The sequence below is a fragment of the Lates calcarifer genome, linkage group LG13 (genome assembly GCF_001640805.2).
Source record: "Lates calcarifer isolate ASB-BC8 linkage group LG13, TLL_Latcal_v3, whole genome shotgun sequence".
Lineage (NCBI taxonomy): Eukaryota > Metazoa > Chordata > Actinopteri > Centropomidae > Lates > Lates calcarifer.
The window spans coordinates 15250361-15272058 of record NC_066845.1 but is presented as its reverse complement, the minus strand read 5'-3'; the positions used below and the strand labels follow the sequence as shown (position 1 = coordinate 15272058).

Below are 21698 nucleotides of genomic sequence, written 5' to 3'. Positions count from 1 at the left end.
TGATCAGCCATAAAGCAAGTCCCATATTTATGCATCTGCAAGATAATCTGACACTAGATCAGTATTGAGTCTCTTTACCTAAAGGCATCGCAATTCCAAAATTCAAAAGGTGTACAAAGCAAAGAGTTGCCTCCACCTTGTTTAGCATCCTAATTCTCCTGTCTGGTTTGGTCCACTCATCTGTTGATACCTTCCCATACTTTTCACATCAGTTGTTTGTCATGTGTCTGTCATTAACCTCCTACTGATTTTTTACATTTTTTATTTTTTTGTGCCTGTGTCCTGCAGACACTGACCTGGGGCGCTGTCTAGCCACAGACGGGCTCTATCTGTATACCACTAACTCCTCTGGGAGAGGACTCAGCAAGCTGGGCTCTGGTTTACATGGGACACTGAGGTAATGTGACACTCATTCCCGCCTGCCTTTCTTTATCTGCAGCATTCAGTGAACAGCAGGAGAGAAAGACAGAAAGAGAGAGTGAAACCTTAAAAATATCCCTTATCACTTACCAACGATGGTGCTACATTATTTCCTGGACATTTTTTAAACCAATATCTGCAACACACAGTCACATCCTCCCCAACTGTCTTTGATTGACATGGTTGATTTTAAAAGGGACAAAGGGGTGATGTGTGCCCTGCATCTTAATTCCATGCTATGGTAGCAAATTACCCAATTTGCAAGCAGAGGGCAGCTTCCTTCCGCAATGTGTTTTTAGAATTCAAAGTGCCCAGACTTCATTGTTTTCACTTGCAGAATAGCTTGCAGAAAAGATTTAGCCCTGTGTGGTAGCTAATTGTTTGCTAGAATTATCTCTGTTTTGTTGATTCCATCTGAGAAATAATGACTTTGAAAACAAATGTTTCTGCAGGGAAATTGAATTCTAATACAGGAACCACCATTAAATAACCTACTGCACCTAGCACAATTCATAGTCATGGCAACTGACTAGATTTCCAGACCATAATAGATTTGAGGTAGCTCACCAGTGCTTTTCTTGGAGGACACACTGTCAATATCTTGGCGTAGTCAGGACATAATAGGGTAAAAAAGATGCTTAGGTCTGTTGCAGTCTTAAGTACTGCTGAGAATTTGTGATGTAATCAGTAAGTAGATTATCAGTCAGTGTGATAATGTATACATTTTGTTGTTTTGCTGTTTTTGGATGTAATTATTTGTTTAAGCACAGGGATATTTGGCATCAAACCCAGGTGTCTCAACTGGGTCTGGCACAAAAATAAAGCATACACAATAATCCAGTGAAATGAAGGCTCTGTGTTTGTATAGGGGTTTTGTGTACTGTCGAAATGAAGAGTTGGAGCCCGGCTGGGTGGTTTTCAGCAGCAGTCGCCTCCTCCACCGTCCCTCTTCCTTTGATGCCAAGCCTCATCAGCTGTGCCAGGTCATTGACCCTTTCACCCTCCAGGTACTGTTTCATTATTCTGCCTTTGTTTTGTATTTGATGTCACATCATTGAGTTGTATTTGACATTGTAAATCTTTTTGCATTTTTCTATATTTCTAGAGCGTATATTGTAATTATATTTGCAATTTCAGTGCTGTTTTATTATCCCATCATACAAAATAAGGCTAACATTTTGGCAGCATTTCTTTCTATTTAGGATTCAGTAAAGGTATAATGCAAATACAAGCAATGAAGAGGCAGGGTGGTATTGTAATGGACACATACATTAATTCATACAGACTCAAGGACTAAATAAAAGCAATGTTCAGTCTTAAGCATGGCCATTAAAGTCCAACCAGCTCTTAAAAATTCAGTTGATGTGCATGCAGTTGGGGTTAATGTTCATTGTGCCATCTTCAGGTGTGCCAGATTGTGCCCATGCCAGCCCATCACTTCCCCGTGGGCAGCAGCATGACCACGCTGCACCTCTGCTCAGATGGAACCTACCTGTACTGGGTCTGGTCCCCAGCCAGTCTCAATGAGAAGACTCAGAAAGGCCATTCTGTCTTCATGGATGTCTTTCACCTGTCTGTGAGTGCTATATCCCCTGCCTTATACAGTACTTTCAACTGTATTCAGTATGTTTACATCTGTTTTTCTATCTTTGATGTTTTCTCTCCCCTGTTCATGGTGCAGACACAGACGGGGTTATGCGTTGCAGACATCTTGCAGGAGAGGGTTATTCTTACTCGCAAGGAGGGCGAGTCTTCCAAGTGCTTGAATGAACTTCTCTTGAGTCGAATGTCACGCTTCCGGGCCTCTCATTCTGCCACATTGGCTGCTCTCACAGGCTCTGCAATTACCAACACTGTCAAAGAGGAACAATCTGGTAATTCATCACCAAACTGCTTTAATGTGCAAATCTTGTGGATTATATATGTGACTTTCTGTCATCACATAAAATAGTAAAATATTCCCTGGTGACTCTTTTCTATTCAACTCTTTCGTAGCTGTCAACACTAGCTGTGGACTCCCTCTGAAGACTCTGAGAAAGACCCCGATGTATGTGTGTGGAACCTATCTAGTGATGCTGGTCTCACCTCCTGGTGTATCTGGGAGCTCTGCCACACGCTCCCTATTTGGGGGTACCAGCAGCCTGTCTTCTCTCAAAAGTAAGAACACACACACAGACGGCGCTTAATCCTCATTATGTTGAGTTTTTTGTCATAGTGTCTGACAGTTATGCTGCGATTTTATTCTTTTAAAACTTTGGAAAAGTGAAAAAAACAAGAATTTCATATCACATTTAATTACAAATATTCTGTATAAATTTGACTGAATAACTTCTCATTTTTGTACAGTTTTAGCGTCCAGCCTGGTCTTTAACCTGGCTGACGGTCAGTTCAGCAGCCGCGCAGACCTCATTGATGCTCCTGGCAGTTCTCTAGGCAGGGGAGCCCAGGTGGCAGGGTTAGGTGAGCTCAACTTTCATCACATTCTACTGGTATATTTTGAACTCACAAGACACAGTCACACAGTGTATAGACAAAGTAATGGGCATTTAATTATGTAATCTTTGACTTCATAGGAGCATGTTATGATGCACTGAACAACTTGATCTGGACCTGCTCCAGTGATTACATAGATCAGTGGTGCAACCCTGGGAACCAAGCCTTTCATCATGTGTGCCATAGGCTCGGTGTCAGCCATGTCATCAAAGAACCCAAAGGTAGGCACAGACTGCACTGAAACCACAAGCTGGCTCTTTTTATGATATTAAAGCAGAAATTTGATCGTCTGCAAAACCTGTCCTTTCACAGAGGAAACTGTGGCCACTGGCGAGGTGATCAACCAGCTACTTCACCACGTAGGTGCTATGTGCATCCACCAGCTCAACCTGCTGGCAGCCAGCAGTAACAGCTTGCCCCTGGGTGCCCTGCTGGGTAAACAGCATCCTATCGAGGCCCGTCACTTTAGCAGCATCTGTGACATCATGGAGAAGGCCATGGTCAATGGAGATACCTGCATCATCCGCTGCATCTTGGTGGTGTTCCAGGTCAGTTTGAGCTGCAGCTTGGGATGGTTTTGTAGAAACCAGCCAGCAGTTTTTCTGTGTGCATAAGGTTATTTACGAATTTTCTTTTGTCTGTCCTCTATAGGTGGTTTTTAGGTTTTTCAATCCTCAGTCGGAGCAGAATAGGGAGAGTGTACGCCGTTCCGGCCTACTCCTGTGGCAGCTACTAATGGCTCCGGTGGATCAGATAGGAGCAGAGATTCAGAGAGAGGTGTGCCTGGCTATCAGGTAAGTCATACATTCCAGATAAAATACTATACTTCAGATATATAACAGGAGTAACAGTTTGTGTCATCAGTGATCATAATGATATTTAAATGAACTGCCTTTGTTTACCTCTTCTCTGTAGCTCAGGCCTGAATACTTTGTATCAGGGAGAGGCTGAACTCAACAAACTGCTGAAACTTGTTCTAACTGAAGGTGACTATTAAACATGCTCATTTTAATGTAACTGGCACCTCCTCTGTTTTTGTGGCGAATATATCTCTTATTGTTTGTGTGTGATACCCAGGTGAAAGAAACAGTGGTCTGTCTCAGCTTCGGGATGTCATCCTCACTAACTTGGCAGACCAGCTGCAAAAGAATAGATTTGGGAGTGAAGAAGATGACCATTACAGGTAAGTGTCAACCCTGTTCCAACAATATTACATCTTAGTTTACAAACCTAAGTTAGCTCTCTGTAGTTAGCTCTCTACTCATTTAAAGTGACAGAGATCTCTCTTTCACAGACTGAGTGATGAGCTGCTGCATTGTATCCTCAAGACTGTAGTCCGGGAATCTTGCCTCCTCATTACCAAATGTCAGACTGTCGCCCGAGACGACTTCCAGAAGCTGCTCTCCACTGTGCCAGTATGAATATCTGTTCAGCAACACTGAAATGTCATTTGTGCCGACCGAGATTACGTGTTCTGTGAGATTGCACTCGTACCAACTTGAGATGTTTTCCCACTTTGTCTGTAGGTGGTCTCACCTAGTCTGCGCTACCTCATGGCTGTTCAGAACCACCTCCTCAGTAACACCATTCTAATCCGTCCGGATGATAACGACGACAGTGACAGCTCCCTACAAGGGGAAACAATGAAGGTACAGGTAAACATCCCCTTTAAATACCCCTACCTCTGTGTACGTGGAGTCTGTTTGTGTGTCTTCTGTCAATGAGAGACCAACCCATGAAACGGAGCAACGGGAAATGAACATATGTCGGTGGCACCGTGTAATAATTTCTACTCATTGCGGTTTTAATGATATCAGTTAATAGTCCAGTATCAACTAAGAATGTGTTGTTAATAAATATTACTACCCACGGATGCAAGTATGAAAACACAGCCATCTCATCTGTAAACTAACTTCTTAGATTGTGCTAATATACAATATATTCTTATCTGTGAGTGTACAAATTTTAAAAATGATGTGGGTACACTTTCCATAGTGCCTGAAAGAGATCATACAGTATAGCATATAGTATAGTTTAATTATCACTGAAAATCTTGGAAGCAGTGTTACGTAAGTGTGGGCCTATTCTGTGTGTTGTCCTCAGGAGCTACAAAGCAGCATCTTGTCCCTAGCAACCAAGATCCTGGTGGGATGTGATGAAGTATTGGAAACCCTGCAGCAGGTGACCACAGCCCTGATTAACAGTGACATCCCTGACAGAGAAACAAGGTGAACTTTTAATTTAATTTTTTTAAAGTACTTTTGGTTGATGGATACCCTTATCATCTACCAGCAACTTGTTTTAATATATTTCATGACCAGACTTTAAGTCAGTGTCACCTGTATTACCATAAAACCATAATGCAACTTACAAAAATGAAACCAGACATAATGCTCTTATAGTTGGCTCTAAAGCAGTATTTCACCATGAAATAAGATTTAGCTAAACCTAAGTAATGCTGCAGCTTCCTTAAAAAAATAAGAGACGGCATGAGAAATCATTTATGGATGCAGGCTTTAAAATAACAGTGCCTTTGTTTTACCTCTCCAGATTTCCCCATTTCTTGTCATGTTTTTCTGCTTAGACTCCATCACCTTAATGTTTTTTTTACCTTCTCCCCTCTTGCTATCATCAGGTTGAAAGGCCTGGAACAGGTAACCAAAGCCACTATGCTTGGGCACCTTCTGCCTGTGTTGCTCACGTCTCTGATGCACCCCAACCTGCAGACCCTCACTCTCGCCGATGCCCTCATGCCTCAGTTGGTGCAGCTGGTCCTCTACACCAGCCAGGTTGGCATCTTGCCAGTCCAAAAGACAAATCTTGAATTAAATTAAAAGGGTTTTTTTGTTCGTCTTCATATTAAAGTATTTATTCTGCTCTCTGTTTTCCAGACTGCCTTGTTACTAAAGACTCAGTCTCCACTCTTCACTGAAGAGCCTCCACCTTTGGGTGGTGCTCTAGGGCAGGGGGCGAAGGCATGTGCCACTGATGACAAGTAAGTTAAAATGTTAATTGATTCACAAATGAATTCATCTGATCATGTATTGGATGACTTTTCTGCATAATTTAGCATTTTCATGAGGAAAATCTGATTCCACCATGTTTACAGAAGGGCTAATGATAACATAAGTGCCAACTGTTCTGTCTATGGAAAGCTCCATTTTCTAAAACCAGAAATTTGTTTGTTTCCTTGATATTAGAATTCTTGACGAACGTGAGGAGCCAGGTTTCTTGACTGGACTGAAAATCCCAGCCCCATGGGCTGCTGGGAAAACAGTAGAGACGGTGCACCCTGTGAGGGACAATTACAAGTTCAAGGAGACGGTACACATCCCAGGAGCTCGCTGCCTGTATCTTCGCTTTGATTCTCGCTGCTCTTCACAGTATGACTATGACAAGGTAATGACTCTCACAATACACCAGCTGTACGTCATCGTCTTCTCTCTTTGTAGCTGTTGCATGTATTTTGTGCCATTTCTGAAGTATAGCAAATCTTTAGTTTGGGGATTTTCACTCTAAATGTGTTCTCTGATATTTTAGTTGGTTATCTATGCTGGACCCAATACTAATAGTCGTAAAGTAACAGAGTATGGAGGGAACACTCTGGGATATGGCAGTCGCAGTGTCCTGGGGACAGGATGGCCCAAAGACCTTGTCAAGGTACAAGAAGCTGTTTTGCACAAACACACACAGTGAACACTTAGTATGCATACAGTCTTGAAAAGTCAATTTTTTTCTGTTCCCTGCTTTAGGTTGAAGGAGACACTGTGACCTTTTCCTTTGAGATGAGGAGTGGCCGTGAACACAACACCCCCGATAAAGCCATGTGGGGATTCTCCTGCACCGTCAGAGCTCAGGTAAAATTTGGCAACACTGGCACATCAGCACTCAGCATTGTTTACTCATAGTGGCAGTGTTGAACATGAGGAACAACAGCTAATTCTGAAGACGCTATTTGTTTTCAGGAGTCATCCGAGGATGTCTCTGGAGGCCTCCCCTTCCTGGCAGACCTTGCTCTGGGTCTGTCAGTGCTGGCCTGCTCAATGCTCCGCATTCTGTACAACGGGCCAGAGGTGACAAGGGAGGAGGAAGCCTGCCACGATTTGCTGTGCTCAAAGCTGCTGCAAAGGTGACACTTATATGAAAATAGTCTGCTATAGTATTGATTTCCCATGTGATCAATACAATACAATGTAAGAGTTATTCTTTAGTGGTATGTAGTCAAACATGATGCAAAACTGCTGATGACAGAATAATGAAAAGTTTTTGTTTTTTTTTCCCTAGGTGCCAGTGGCAGGTGGAAGCAAATGGTGCAATCTCTCCTGCCCTCACGCCCAGTCCTTCACCTCTGCCACTTACTATTGAGGAGGACCGAGAGTTCACCTACCCCTCTGACGTGCTCATCCCACCCCCAGGCCTCATGCCAGGGACCTACTTTGACTTGCCTCGTATCCGTCTCCCTCCAGGCATCATGGGTAGGCTACGAGAGGTGTCCGGAAGGGCTCGACCACAGTTCCGTCCCAGCATCAAGTAAGACACTCATGCTGTCACAGTCACAGTCAGGGTGTAAATGTGTCATCTTTGTACTGTGTGCAAAAATTGCAGTGGTCACTGCCCCCAAGTGGCAAACATTCTACAAATAGAGGCATTCTGTTTTTTTCAGACAGCTAATGAGAGGGGAAGCCATTTTGAAATGACTCTTTCTGAGAGGCTATGTAACTTAAAATAACTAAGCTAAAAGAGACTAAGACTAAAAGAGTTTTTAAAGTGAATTACGTAATATAGAATATAAATATTTTTCCAAAACTGTCCACAGTTGATCAGAATCTCCTTTGAAGTCATTGTGATTTTGATTTAGCAGGCTTTAAAATAGAACCAGAAATCTAGGATTTGATATGCCTTGAGTGTTGTGTTGTGTTTATCCTATAAATTTTCAGTTGTGTTCCAACAGCTGTTTTCAACATATTTGCTTGTGGTTCTCCCTATTCAAAGCAGCCATCTTATCAATGCATACCCGTTATTAAGTAAAGTTCTTGTTTTTTTCTCGTCAAAAGCATTATATAACTTTTATATGCAACATTTTTTTCTGTTAGGGAGGTGATCAGGCCAGATGTTATGGAGGAGGTTATTGTATCTTGCGTCATTAAACATCTAAGCCTGGTGGATGCCCTTCAGTCACTTGTCAACTACCAGTACCGCGAGGATCACACAGAGGAGTATGACCTGGTCTGTAAGATCATGGCTGAGACCTTCAAGAAGATCAATGCTATGGAGCGTCAGCTGCAGGTAAACTAAAGTTACACACCAAGGTTTTTTTTCTTTTTAAACAATATGCTTTAAATTATGTTTGCTTGCCATTAGTTAAAGATGCACCATACACACAGTACAAGTTGCTTTTTTTCTCTGTTTTTAATGAAGCTGTTCAAGCAGGTTCTTTGTTAGATTGCACGGTATAAAGCTATGAAGTTACTGCACTGGGCATATTTGTACTACCTTATTATATTTCTATTTACCAGGATGCTGCTGGTGTGACTATAAATTCAAGATATTTTTAATTGCAGGCAGCATGTTACATTTTTTTCTGGTAAATGAGGAAATATTAGACCAATATTAAAAGCAGATGAATAGGTTATTAGTTAAAAGAAGGTTGAGGTTGACCAGAAGACCTGATTGTAGAGAATAAAAGAAAAAGTAAATCACAATCAAGTAAAAGTAAAGTAAATCAGGCTACCAACCTGAACAGGGTGGAAGGGTGGAAGACTATTACTCTGTGTCTAATTATCTCCTGTGTTGCTTTCAGAGTGTAGCAGAATTGGAACAGAAGTGGCAGAATGAGGTAGAAGAGGCCCAGCAGGGAAAGCTGGAGAACAATACTCCTTTCTTTCACGACTACCACTTCTTTGAGGTACCCTTCACCCTACACATGCACACCATACACACAGTTTACAGATTGAGAGTATAACATTACTACTACCATTTGCTGTGATTAATGATTACTTTGTTTTTCAATGATTTTGTTTTTTGTACCAGAACAAAATTAAGGAGCTGGAACTACTTTGTTCCCTGAAGGAGGTCCCAATTGATTTTAGTGACTTGGAAAATGTTGTCCTTGCATTGAGGCAAGTAATTCAAAATGACCTCATTTATATAATTTCAGTTATAGGTAAGTAAATGCTCTAACATTATGTATCTGTGCCAACAGGGAGAAGTTCTTTCAGGAGGTAAACACCGCACACATCAGAAGTAGCACCCCACTTGCCAAAACTAAGGCACTGGTAAAAAGTCTGATGAACCGCACTGAGCTGTTGCTCCATGTTACCATCGCTCCGCACTGCAGAAGTCTAACCACTACACCTGCTGGCACACCAGGTCCAGGTACACAGCATCTTTGTATGTGTCCTCTCATGTTACTAATTAGCTGCTGAAAGAAACCTTGTTTTGATTAGAGACTTGTCCTTTCAAACAGATGTTCAGTCCCAATGCTGTCAAACCACATTATTGAAATGTCCTTGAGCTAGTTTTCTTATTAGATCTATGGGTACAGTTACATAACTCACACGGGAGTCTGACTTTAATGAATTTCTGGAAATGTGTTGTATCACTGCCTTATTTCAGTGAATCATGATTTTCATTTGTCAGTTATTAATTCCTGCATGATTGGTAAGTGTTTTAGTTACCCCAAGACATCACTGATGGGAAATGAATTTCATTTTCACCTAATTTCCTCTCTCTCTTTTTTTTTTGCGTCAGCCTCTAAATCAGTGTCAGATGCCAAGACAGTGATCCCGTTGGTGAAGCAGCCAGTCTTCCTGCGCAGCATGTCTGCACCCTCTGACTTAGAGATGATTGCTAACCAAGACTTAGAATTTGCACACGCAACACAAAGGTCTGTGTTGGTTTGATAGGTCTAATTATAAAGAAACAAGGAATGAAACAAAGATTGAGTTTGTCCCTTTACTTATTTCTTTTTTTGTATCTAAAGGAGGCGACACCACCCTACCAGTCATCGCAGTAGCTCATTTACCCTGCTGCAGTCTCTGGCCATAGAGGACAGCCGTGACAAGCCAACATACAGTGTGCTGCTGGGACAGCTGTTTGCCTTTATCGGGACTACACCTGATCAAGCTGTAAGTTTCCTACTCATCAGTGCCTTTTTTCACTGAGTTGTTTGTTGCCATAGCTGCATGAGAATCAATAGCTGAATTCTGGTCTGACACTGAGATATTTTACACCCATCATTACTGTAGGTGTCAAGCAGCAGTTTCCTGTCTGCTGCGCAGACACGTTGGAGACGTGGAAGCACACGGAAACAGGCACTTGTTCATATGAGGGAGTTGCTCACCGCTGCTGTAAGAGTGGGTGGGGTTACCCACCTGGTAGGGCCTGTCACTATGGTACTACAAGGTGGCCCAAGGTAAGAAGAGATACTGAAACACAGTTAACAATCCAAACCTAGTCCACATGCACATGCACATATAACTACAAAAACTTCTGTTAATACACTCAGTAAGGTTTTGCACTGCAGCCATCATATTTCTAAAAGATTTAATGGCACATAGTACAACGATGTTTGATTGTGTCTGATTCCTCCACACATCTGTGTTTGTGTGCCATCTGTGCAGGATTGAGGAGCTGACCTGTGGTGGAATGGTAGAGCAGGTGCAAGAGGCCTTTGGGGAGACCATGACGTCTGTAGTGTCACTATGTGCTCGCTACCCCATTGCGTGTGCCAACAGCATTGGCTTGCTTTGCACAATCCCCTACACCAGGCAAGAGAGTCCATCTTGAATTATCTCTCTTTTATTTATCCTGTACTACTACACCCTCCAATTGCTTACCCTCATGTATTATCTGTGTTGTTACAGGAGTGAGGAGCAGTGCCTAGTTCGGAGTGGGCTGGTTCAGCTCATGGACAGCCTGTGTAGTTTAAGTGGTCAGAGGGAATGCAGCTCAAACGAGAAACAGACTAAAAAGCAGAAGGTGGCCACCATGGCTTGGGCTGCTTTCCAGGTGCTTGCCAACCGATGCATTGAGTGGGAGAAAGTGGAAGGTATGAAAAGTCTATAGCTGCTCACACTGATTTTGTGTTAACAGAGACTAGTGTTGATCTGGAAAAAGTACTCAGTGATGAGGACACTTTAAAGATGTTATTATTGTTATTTTTCTCTTCAAAGGTGGGTCTACAGATGCAGTGCACTCTGGTCTGGCACGGCAGGTGTCCAGCCTGCTGACCAATCACCTGGCAAGAGCCACAGAATGCTGTGGGAATCAGGCAGCTGGCAATGATGCCTTACAGGATGTGCTCAGTCTGCTCAATGACCTTTCCAGGTAAAGTTTTGTCGTTAAGTCATGTATATATATTGTGTATTTATTTATATCATGTATGCATGCATATGTGCGTGTATATATATATATATATATATATATATTTATATTTTTTGTGTTGTGTTTCAGGAGCCACATCGGGAAAGCTATCCTGAGCCAGCCAGCCTGTGTTTCTAAGCTCTTGTCTCTGCTGCTCGATCAGAGACCCTCTCCAAAGCTGGTACTTATCATCCTCCAGCTATGCCGGGCTGCGCTGCCTCTCATGAGTGTGGAGGACTGTGGTAATGTGGCCCTGCCCTCATGGAGCTACTCTATTAACACGCTAGATGCGGAACAACAAGATGCAAGTGACCCTGCCTCACGTATAGCTGCCTTGCTGCTAGCCAAGCTGGCAGACTATGTAGTACCAGGTTGGTCTCTTCTCCCTTGGAGTAACAAATAAATATGTTTGATATGGGGTGGCCCTTGTAAGCAAATACTAAACTGGATAAGCTAATTCTTAATATTTACAATACTCCCTCTTTACCAGGCTGTCAGACCCTGCTCTCCCCCAGTTCTTCAGAGCCAGATACTAGTTTGTCTCGAGCCAGTTCCAAAGGAGCTCTGAAGTCTGACGATGTTGGGGAGGAAGGAGAGGCAGTTGATGGCAAGCTGTCCATCTTCATCCACAAGAGAGAGGACCAATCTTCTCATGAGGTTCTACAGCCACTACTTAGGTAAGACTTCCCCCTAATGTTCTAATTTCACAGTAGCAAGCTCAAACTAGGCTTTTCTGACATGGTTGTTCTGCCAAACTCTTTGAAATGCAGCAGCTCAGAGGGGCGTCCCTTTCGGCTAGGCACGGGAGCAAACATGGAAAAGGTGGTGAAGATGGACAGAGACATGACCAAGGTAAAAGTTTTGATATGACTAAATATCGCAAGTAAAAATTCACTTCAATAGTGTACGTTCACCACATGAATAGTTGTGTTACTGTAGCATTTTCTTACCTCCATTCTATTTGAATCCCTCTCTAGAGTGGAAGCTGTGAGGTGATCACAGAGGAGGCATCTGCTGCCCTGAGGAAGGCCAACAAGTGGGCCCAGTCTGGTCTGATAGTGAGCGTCGGTCCGCCTGTGGAGACTCTGGCCCAGGAGACTGCCGGAGGCATCACCACTGGTGACAAGAAGAAAACTGCTCAGACTGCTGTTTGTAGGGACAGGAATGCTGAGCTGGCCAGGTATTTTGTTTGATATAGTGATCAGACATACAAGTTAACATTTCACTATTCCCAATATGTCTCCCAAGTAGTCCACACTCCCAGTGCTATTATAAATGCCACAGATATGGTATGCCTTATTTTAGTCATAGTGTGTCGGTGACATTAATCTTCATTGTGGTTGTAACATCTCTTCCTAAAATCTCATCTGCCCTGGATAGGTCGGACCCTGTCAGGCCATTCATCAGTGGCCATGTCGCCAACAGTATGGCTGCTGAGGTCATTGCTCTGCTGCATAGTCTGCTCACTGCTCCTGAGTCCAACACTGCTCAGATTTGGACAAGCACTGCAGAAAAAGTAAATGATCATGTTTTTATCGTCATAACAATGATTATATTTAGTTCTGGTAACTGATACTGTAAATACTCACAACAGGCTTACTGATCATTAAAAATGGCTGAAAATGATTGCCAGGCTGACATCTGTTTGGTCCATTATGATAATATTTGTCAAGAGCCTAATGCCTTTCCTTTGGGTTTTGTGCTAGGTGCTCTCCCGGGCTCTAATGTTTATCCCTCAGCTTGGGAAGTATGCTGAGAGTATTCTAGAAAACGGCAGCAGCAGTGGCAGAAAACTAGCTAAACTGCAGGCTATTGGGAGACAGGCTGTTGCTGCACTCTGTGCCCTTGGAGGCTTCAAAGAAACTATTAAGATCGGCTCTGAGGTTCAGGTGAGTCAAAGGAGATAAGGCTGTGAATATGCTATGTTTACATATTAACTCATGCTATGTGTTCTTAAAAAAACATTAATATGCAGTCATGTTTGTCATTGAAAGCATTAAAATGTTACCTTCTTTCATATTTCTTGTGATTCCTCTGCTCTGCAGGTGGTAGGTAAAGGAGTGCTGGGCAGTGTTGGCATAGTTATGTCCATAAATGAGCAGGAGGGCATTGCTACAGTCAAGTTTCCCTCTTGCGAGTACAGGAAAGCTTGCAAAGCCTCAGACATCTTAACAGTACCCATATCACGCCTCTGCACTCCCAGATCTGAGGTAAGAATTCCAGCATCAAACACAGCACTCTTATTTTAATGGAAAATAGTTGTCTGATCTCACTGGTGTCTCTCTTTCAATCACCCCACAACAGGCTCTCCCCCTCTATAAGCTCTCAATCACAGAAAAGGTGGTACAAGCAGTGCAGTCCATGCTTCTGCCACAGGAGGGCAGTCTCTCAATTCACACTTCTCTACCAGCAACAGGAGATGGCTCCAGCCCGGTAATGGCTGCAGTGCGGTTGCTGGCTGAAATCAGAACCAGGTTGGTAAACACTGATGCAAATAAACTAATCTTCCCATTGTCTGTGCATCTTGACAATTGTCTGTGTTAAATCTGTCCTGTTTTGTTTTGTGAGGAGTACTTTTTTTGGGAATCTACTTCTAAACCTGACCAGTTCACTGTTGGTCTAAGGCTGAGCAGTGTTGTTTTTCATCTGCTGTATTTAGAATGTGGACAGTTTAAACCCATTTAAACCATAACTCTGATAACTTGATGTGATAATGTTGAAAAAATGCTATGAAACACAACCAAACCATAGACTGGACAAATATCACAAGGTTCTTGGCTGTTTTTTTTTTTTTTTTCAGGGCATGCCTGGTGATGGCACAGCTCCTGGAGGATAGCTCCTTCTGTGAAGAGTTCATTCAGCAGTGTCCTGCTGCCGTTGAGGTTCTCAACCTGGTTGCACAGGAATGTAGCCCTGGTGAGCATGTAGCACTTCTCAAATCCAGTATAATGTATTTGGCCAGTAACACCATACACTGTTTAAAAAGCTGTATATGTGACAGATTTCTCTTATCTTGTGCAGGAGAGCGTCTTGGCATGGTTGAGGCTCAGTGTGAAAGAGTGAGAATGCTGTACCGGGACTGTGCTCGGCCACCACCTCCACCACTGCAGACAGACAGACGGCAGGTGGGAGTTGCAAAGTTTATTGGATAGTTTTTGTTTTCATTACTTTAATTTTTACAGCAAGCAACAACAAACGAGAAATCTCCTCTCCTCTAACGTATATGTGGACCGGATGAGGCAGAGAATACACATTTATCATGGAAGAAGATGGAAAAACAATCTTTTGTCAACTGAGCTTTTTGCTTATTACATAGAGATTATCTTCAGTGTTAAACAAGTGTTGATTGAAAACCATTCAGATCAGCTAAAGGCAAGATAATTGTTGTATGGAATTCTTAAATTGTTGCAAGCCTCAAGTCATAGTGCACTCATAAAACCTTCAAAGAAATTTTGATGTGCTTAACAGTCTCCAATTGTCTCCTTATCTTTTTTGATGCCTCACTAGCCCAAGGAGATCACTTGGTGCCCATCCAGAGTGTTTCCTCCTGTCCGTGCCTGCATGTTCTCATCCCGTCTGACCTCTGTCACCTTCTTGGCTGATCCAAGTGCTGGAGGAGGGCTGCCTAGAGGCACATTCATCTACGCCACCTCTCCTGTACCAATACAGGTGCACACATCACAGTGGAATGCACTTTTGCATTGATATTTGTGTCATGTATTAGTGTAAGAAAATCATTCACTGATACTTCTGCCTATCCACAGTCTTCTATTTAATTCTCTTTGTCCCTGCAGGCACCATCTTTTTACTGGGAGATAGAAATTGTCTCCTATGGAGACTCTGAGGAGGACAGTGGCCCAATCGTGTCTTTCGGCTTTGCCACTGAGGCAGAGAAGAGAGACGGAGCGTGGACCAACCCAGTCGGGACATGTCTGTTTCACAAGTATGTTCAACTGCATATTAAATCTGAGAGACTCCATCTTTCTCCCCACTGCTCTGTCTCTGACTTGAGTGCTGACTGCTATCTTTCTCTCCTGTGTCGTTCCGTCTCTGTGCGTCTGTCTCCTGTCTGTCTGTGTGTCAGTAATGGTAGGGCAGTGCATTACAATGGCTCCAGTCTGCTGCAGTGGAAGAGTGTCAGGCTGGATGTGGCTCTACTTCCTGGTGAGAGACAGGAGACAAAATATGTTCTCATCCATATACAGTCTAACGTCTCTTTTGTTTGACGTAGTCAACCTAGAAATCCATACAGCAATGTATGTTATGGATTTGAACTTAACTCTTTTAAATCGTTGTATTTTAACTGGCTGCTTTTTCAACAAAACCCTTTTTGCAAGCATATCTTGCTTCCTTAACTCAAGCTCTTCCCAGTGTTAGCATCTTTTAAAATATGTCATTACCTGTAAACAGTGAGTCATTACTGAGGTGTGATTTTTACGTTTGCATGAACACAGGTGATGTGGCTGGAATAGGCTGGGAGCGCTCTGAGGGCACTCCTCCACCCCCTGGTCAGGCCCCGAAAGGCAGGGTCTACTTCACCTACTGTGGCCAGCGGCTCAGCCCCATTCTCGAGGATGTGGCTGGTGGAATGTGGCCCTTGGTACACATTCAAAAGAAGGTGGGTGTGTGCTGGCTAAAATTACCTCGGAAGCTCTATATTTGAACTGTTGTTAGGCTCTTGTAAAATTCTTTCTCGCTGTTTTGTTTTTTGTAGAACTCAAAGATCCGTGCCAACTTTGGAAGCCGGCCTTTTGCGTACGCAGAGGGCCAAGCACACAGAAATGCAGCAGACTTGTGTGTAGACCTTGCTGAGGAAATAAGTGCAAATTTTGAAGCACTGCCCTTTGCAATGGCGTCAGACAGCGATAATGATGCAGGTGCAAGTGTTACATCAGACACTGGCTCCCATGGACCCCCTTGTCGGATCGCAGCTGTTGCTGTTGCCCAGCAACGTATGTCTTATCTTGTTTTCACCAAAACTGTGTATGCTTTTCCTTTTTTTCACAAGTTGGTAGCATGTGTTAAATCTGCATTTTCTGTTTCCTGTTGGTACAGAGTACAACAGTGACCTGTCATGCCATTACAAGGTGGAGCTGAGCTATGAGAATCTAGTCACCTCTGGGCCCGACCCACATCCTCCACCTATCGCAGACGATGAGAGTGACGACGAGGATGATGATGATGTCCCAAGGGTGAGTGAGACCTCTGCTTCTGCACTCTGTGTCCAGAAAAATTGTGTTTACTTTTACCTTTACTATTTCATGATTTATTTTGATTTGGGTTTGACATTAGGAGGACCACTACGCCCTGCTGGTCAAGGCTTGGGAGACCAAAGTGTTTCCTACCATTCGTAGGCGGTTCCGTAACGAGGCTGAGAGGAAATCTGGCCTGGATCAAATCAAAGGAGCTCTGCAGCTGGGTAAAAAAAGAAAGAATATCATTAAAACATAAGTCTAGTATAACACATGGCAAATTACCATAACATAAATCATCTATTTTCCCAACATCATTTGACTAAAACAAGAAAAAACTGACTTCAAGGTTTTATAAAAAGTTTGTGACAGCTTTTCTGTGTCTGAATCTAGCCATGAATATAACACAAAAAGAATGAAAGTGGGTTGCTGGCACCTCTAAAAGCTCTCAGAAACTATGACATAAATCATTATCATGAGTCAGAGCATTGCTTGGAAGGAAAAAAAAATGGAACAGAATAGAAATGGAAAATACACAAAGGTGAAAAACCCATCTGCTTATATCCTCTTTACTCATTATGCAGCTTTGCGTCATTTTGGCTCCACTTTTAGAATCACGCTTCTACTCTTGAAATGCCTTCTATTTAATTGCTAATAATGCAGATGCACTTGTGCAGCATCCAAGAGGGCACTGTCGTAAATATAATTCAAAGTTAATTATCCTTTAACAAATCAGAACAAGGTAGGACAATTATAGTGCTACAGATAAATTTGACATGAAATTAAATGACAAATGTTAATAGCCTCTTTAATGGGCTTTAAGTTAGATGTCAGAGTTTATTAAATGAATGACTCGCTAAACCTTACCCATTCTGAGCGTATGCATTCAAATAAATGTCCACTGTAACACTGTTTATCTCTGTGATGTGTTTCAATGGAAACAGGCATGGTGGACATTGCAAGACAGACAGTTGAGTTTCTGTATGAAGAGAATGGTGGCATCCCCCGTGACCTCTACCTCCCTACCATTGAAGATATAAAGGATGAGGCCAACAAGTTCACTATTGACAAAGTTCGCAAAGGTACCACTCACCTCCATCACTATACAAAGTTGAAATGAACTCAGGGAACATTGTAAGCACTGCATTAAAATTGTTTTGCTTTTTCAACACAGGCTTGACCGTGGTCATCCGTTGTCCTGACAGCAACAATACCAACAGCACTACAGGGGGAACAGCACTCCCAAAGTTTGCTATCCGGGGCATGTTGAAGACTTTTGGTTTGCACGGGGTGGTATTGGATGTAGACTCTGTAAGTATGATACTTTGCGCTTCAGTACCTTCACAGTAACTTTATCGGTAAATTAACTTGCATGTGTGTGTGTTTGTTTAGGTGAATGAACTTGTACAGGTGGAGACCTACCTGCGCAGTGAGGGGGTGCTGGTGAGGTACTGGTACCCTATTGAAATGCTGGAGCGTCCGCCTGCTGGATCTCGACGCACTGCGGCTAATGGCTTAGTCTCACTAGACAGCAGCAACATTCAGATTCACAGGTAACATATGAACTGAGGAATGAGGATGAGCATGATCCATATGCATCCTACACTTGTGATTAATATCCCATCTATTTTACTTCTTTGCTTCAGGGAACTGCTTCGCTGTGAGAGCGCGCTGGCCCGGTTATACTGCCGTATGGCCTTGCTCAACATCTTCGCCCCAAAGAGTCCCCACACCTTCACTCGTCTCTTCCACATACCTGCTATCCGTGACATCACCTTGGAACACCTGCAGCTTCTGTCCAATCAGCTGCTGGCTCCACCCCTCCCCGGTGAGTGTAAATTGTGAACGTCTGGATTTCTCAGTGCATTGTAAATGTTCTGTTTCATGGCTGAATGTTCTGATGTTGTTCTTCCTGCAGATGGCACTATCAGCTCTAGTTCTATTTTTCTGGCCCAGTCAGTGCTTCATAATCTCCAGGGCCAAAGCTGCTCTCCCACAGACCTGTTCTATCAGGGCAATGCTCAGCCCATCCGGGAGTGGTTGACAGTGGCCATCACCCGTGCCTTGCATCAAGGAGAGGAAAGCTTACTGGAGCTCACAAAGCAGATCTGCTGCTTCCTACAGGTCAGCCCTGCCAATCAATACTTGATTTAATAAACTTGTCTCTGAATAACACTTTATAAGCTGCTTAACTTCTCATATAATTCTGTTTGTTTTGACAGAATGCACCAGAGCAGTTTACATCTGAGGAGTTTCCTGTGACAGAGTCAAAGGTCAGCATGGATGTCAGCTTTCCAGGTGCTGCATTTGTGATCGTATCCTGCAAGGAGAGCCAGCTAGGCTGCCGCAAAGAGTGAGTTACTTTGCTGTATTACACTTAAGAAATTCATGAAAAATTTAGATTTTTACCATCCATTTCTTGTTCATTTTTTAAATTTCTCTATCATCTTTTCCACTCCATTAGCTCAAGCCTGTACAAGGCTCCCTGGGCTCGAGTCATGGTGTATGGTCTGGGCCACAAAGTGCGTAGAAATGGCCAGCTAAATCTGATGGAGGCTGTGTGCTATCCTCTGGATGCGTCACCTACCAACACAGGCCTTACTCCCCCTCCCACCACCAACCAATACCCCTCTGTTATCATACCCACCGATAAAGTGCACATCAAACTGGGTGAGTATCTAACGCCTAAAGGGAAATTCATACAGGCTGCTTAAACCTTAATAAAAATAATCTATTACAGGATAAAAGTGAATTAAATATACCATTGTCTTGGTCACAGGGGTGTCACCCTCTCCTGGTGCTGTACTGGTGCTGCACTCTTTGCCACTGGAGTTTCCTCTGGCTATGGCGTTTGCTGAACAGCTCTTGACGTGGAAGCTGGGAGAGAGCAGTGAACGTTCAGAGGATGAGCTGGACACAGTGCCCTCATCTGTGCTGTTGCAGGTGGTAGAACTCCTAGGTAGGTTGAACATCCATTATGACCACATTATAACAAGTCTGATTTGTTAATCTGTTTGGTGTATACATTATATGTATAATGTAACCACAGCAAAATCCTAAAGTGGATCTTACCTGAAATCTTCTGGTCTTGGTTTTGTTCTATTTAATGCTCACATGCTGATTTTTTTTAATGTACCCCTTTGAGTTAAATGTTAAAAGAATATAGAGTTAGAAACATAGAGATACATTACCAGTATCAATGTGGGATGTCAAGTCCTTGCTTGATTTTTCAAAACATCACTCCACTAAGAAAGAACCATATACTTACATGGTCATAAAATGTCAATCTTATAAAATGTTCAGAGTTTGTGAGCTGCTTAAACCCACATATTCATTATTTTTACCACTAGCTCCATAAATCATTGAAGAGCTTTGAAAGCTTGGTAGATAAATCATACCAAAAAAAAAAAAAAAAAAAGACTGCCCAAAATCTCAGCTTTCAGTGTTTTCTGTCATTGATCTTACTGTTTTAGGTGGTTTGCTTTGGACCACTGATCTGGCTCCCTCCATCAAAGAACTCATCTTTCACTTGTTAGCTGAGGTTTTGCGGAAGATTCACCACTTGGAGCAGCGCAAGAGCCCAGCTGGTCTTTCCAGCTCCATTGCTCTGCTGCTTAACCCTTGCCTGGCAGTACTCATGGCTCTGCAGACAGAACTCCGGAAGCTCTATGACCGCGAGACTCAGGGATGGACTGCCGGAGGTGCTGGCGCAGGGGGGTCTTCGTCAGGAGGCATTGCGTTGGCTCTGGGGGCAGAGCAGAGCCGGTTCTCCACCTACTTCCATGCTCTGATGGAGGTGTGTCTGGCTGTCGCAGAGGTGACGCTTCCCCTCAATGTTGGTGGGACTTCAGTGGGAGCCCTGTCCTCCACCAGCGCCCCTAACCTCAGTGACTCTTCTTCATCCTCCTCATCGTCCCCGGGTCAGACGCCGCAGAGCCCCAGTCTGCTATCCAAACGGAAAAAGGTGAAGATGAAGCGTGAGAGAGCAGCAGCTGCAGTGGCAGCGGCAGTGTCTGGGAAACGGGGAAGTGGAGGTGCACGGCTGTCAGAGAGTGACAGCGCCCTGCTGAACATGGCGGGTAGTAAACCTGAGGACATGCTGTGGTTCCACCGTTGCCTCACTCTCCTGATGATCTTACGGCATCTTGCCAATAAGGATCCCCAGGGCTTAAGTGTGACCAGTGATGCAGTGACAGATGCCTGCCAGGCCCTGGTGGGCCCAACTGCCCACAGTCGCCTGCTGGTGCTCTCAGGTATCCCCACGCACCTGGAGGAGGCCGTGGTTCGAAATGCTATCCGCAGGGCTTGCAACGCACATGGGGGGCTCTTCAAAGATGAAGTCTTCATCCCTCTGCAGGAAGAAGACCCCAAGAAGACTAAAGCTGCGGCTGGGGTCTCAAGCCCCCAGGATAGCAAAGCAGGCCCTGAGCCTGAGCGTCCTTTTCCTAACAACGGAGGTCCTGAGAGTCCTGACAGCTCCAGCAGCGTGACTCCAGCCTTGAGTGTGAGCGCTTCAGCTTCTACCAGCCAGACCTCCATCTGCAGCTCCTCTCAGGGAGTCTCCCGCACTGCCAGTGAACTGTCTGTCGATCAGGAGCTGTTAGCTGTTCAACCTCTCACCCCTGCCGCTGCAGGTTCAGCTGTTACGTACCCACAGCAGGGCCCCCAAGACCCCCAGACTGTGTCTAGTCAGGAGAGTCTAGATACCTCCCTGTGTAGTACAGGAAGCCTGGGGAGCCTTGGCAGCTTGGGGGAACCTCTCGACAGTGCAGAGACACCGTCAGTGTCGGATGGAGGCTCTATGCACACGGTCACTTCACTGGAGAGCAATGCAGTCATGGCTAGGCCCATCAAGGGCTATGCTGTCATTGAGGTGAGTTAATTGAGAGCACATTAACAGATCTAAGCTGTTTGATTTTGTTTTGTTCTGAGGAAATATACTTTCTTTTAATTATAGGTGCGTTCTCGGGCCAAAGTGGAAAAAATCCGTGCCAGTCTTTTCAACAGCAGCGACTTGATTGGTTTGTCTAGTCTGGAGGGTGAAGAGGAGCTAATGGAGTTGACCAATGAGGAGATCCTCACAGCCTCCAGTGTAAACCAAAGCCTGTTTGACACACAGGGAAGCTCCGCCCTTGAAGACTACTTCCTGGACAAATCAGTCAGAGGTTGGTGTTCAAGTCTGATTAGATATTTTCTACTCTTGCACATTAGTTCTGCCAGTGTAAGATC

General features: G+C 43.8%; 1 protein-coding gene across 2 annotated transcripts in view; it reads left to right on the top strand.

The window, feature by feature from the left end:
* Positions 1–21698, top strand: part of LOC108878435 (probable E3 ubiquitin-protein ligase HECTD4) — a 37158-nt gene that overhangs the window by 7687 nt on the left and 7773 nt on the right. Inside the window, exons 5-62 of one of the 2 annotated variants that reach the window (XM_018669137.2) lie at positions 289–397; positions 1289–1427; positions 1826–1996; positions 2102–2294; positions 2416–2577; positions 2767–2880; positions 2994–3134; positions 3226–3461; positions 3565–3707; positions 3829–3899; positions 3991–4096; positions 4208–4328; positions 4440–4562; positions 5017–5141; positions 5549–5702; positions 5805–5908; positions 6114–6312; positions 6454–6573; positions 6666–6770; positions 6879–7042; positions 7198–7443; positions 8007–8199; positions 8714–8818; positions 8944–9032; positions 9116–9288; positions 9664–9799; positions 9896–10040; positions 10161–10327; positions 10536–10682; positions 10779–10963; positions 11088–11241; positions 11368–11648; positions 11768–11954; positions 12048–12129; positions 12255–12457; positions 12658–12793; positions 12984–13166; positions 13323–13487; positions 13582–13751; positions 14078–14193; positions 14299–14402; positions 14785–14946; positions 15072–15220; positions 15362–15441; positions 15732–15895; positions 15992–16229; positions 16333–16469; positions 16570–16696; positions 17414–17551; positions 17644–17780; positions 17862–18022; positions 18116–18297; positions 18388–18593; positions 18692–18822; positions 18934–19139; positions 19249–19428; positions 19943–21342; positions 21427–21634. In XM_018669137.2, the coding sequence (XP_018524653.1) occupies positions 289–397; positions 1289–1427; positions 1826–1996; positions 2102–2294; positions 2416–2577; positions 2767–2880; positions 2994–3134; positions 3226–3461; positions 3565–3707; positions 3829–3899; positions 3991–4096; positions 4208–4328; positions 4440–4562; positions 5017–5141; positions 5549–5702; positions 5805–5908; positions 6114–6312; positions 6454–6573; positions 6666–6770; positions 6879–7042; positions 7198–7443; positions 8007–8199; positions 8714–8818; positions 8944–9032; positions 9116–9288; positions 9664–9799; positions 9896–10040; positions 10161–10327; positions 10536–10682; positions 10779–10963; positions 11088–11241; positions 11368–11648; positions 11768–11954; positions 12048–12129; positions 12255–12457; positions 12658–12793; positions 12984–13166; positions 13323–13487; positions 13582–13751; positions 14078–14193; positions 14299–14402; positions 14785–14946; positions 15072–15220; positions 15362–15441; positions 15732–15895; positions 15992–16229; positions 16333–16469; positions 16570–16696; positions 17414–17551; positions 17644–17780; positions 17862–18022; positions 18116–18297; positions 18388–18593; positions 18692–18822; positions 18934–19139; positions 19249–19428; positions 19943–21342; positions 21427–21634 (10173 nt within the window). Of the gene's footprint in view, positions 1–288; positions 398–1288; positions 1428–1825; positions 1997–2101; positions 2295–2415; positions 2578–2766; positions 2881–2993; positions 3135–3225; positions 3462–3564; positions 3708–3828; positions 3900–3990; positions 4097–4207; positions 4329–4439; positions 4569–5016; positions 5142–5548; positions 5703–5804; positions 5909–6113; positions 6313–6453; positions 6574–6665; positions 6771–6878; positions 7043–7197; positions 7444–8006; positions 8200–8713; positions 8819–8943; positions 9033–9115; positions 9289–9663; positions 9800–9895; positions 10041–10160; positions 10328–10535; positions 10683–10778; positions 10964–11087; positions 11242–11367; positions 11649–11767; positions 11955–12047; positions 12130–12254; positions 12458–12657; positions 12794–12983; positions 13167–13322; positions 13488–13581; positions 13752–14077; positions 14194–14298; positions 14403–14784; positions 14947–15071; positions 15221–15361; positions 15442–15731; positions 15896–15991; positions 16230–16332; positions 16470–16569; positions 16697–17413; positions 17552–17643; positions 17781–17861; positions 18023–18115; positions 18298–18387; positions 18594–18691; positions 18823–18933; positions 19140–19248; positions 19429–19942; positions 21343–21426; positions 21635–21698 lie in introns of both variants that reach the window. The other variant, XM_018669136.2, reaches the window with a different exon arrangement.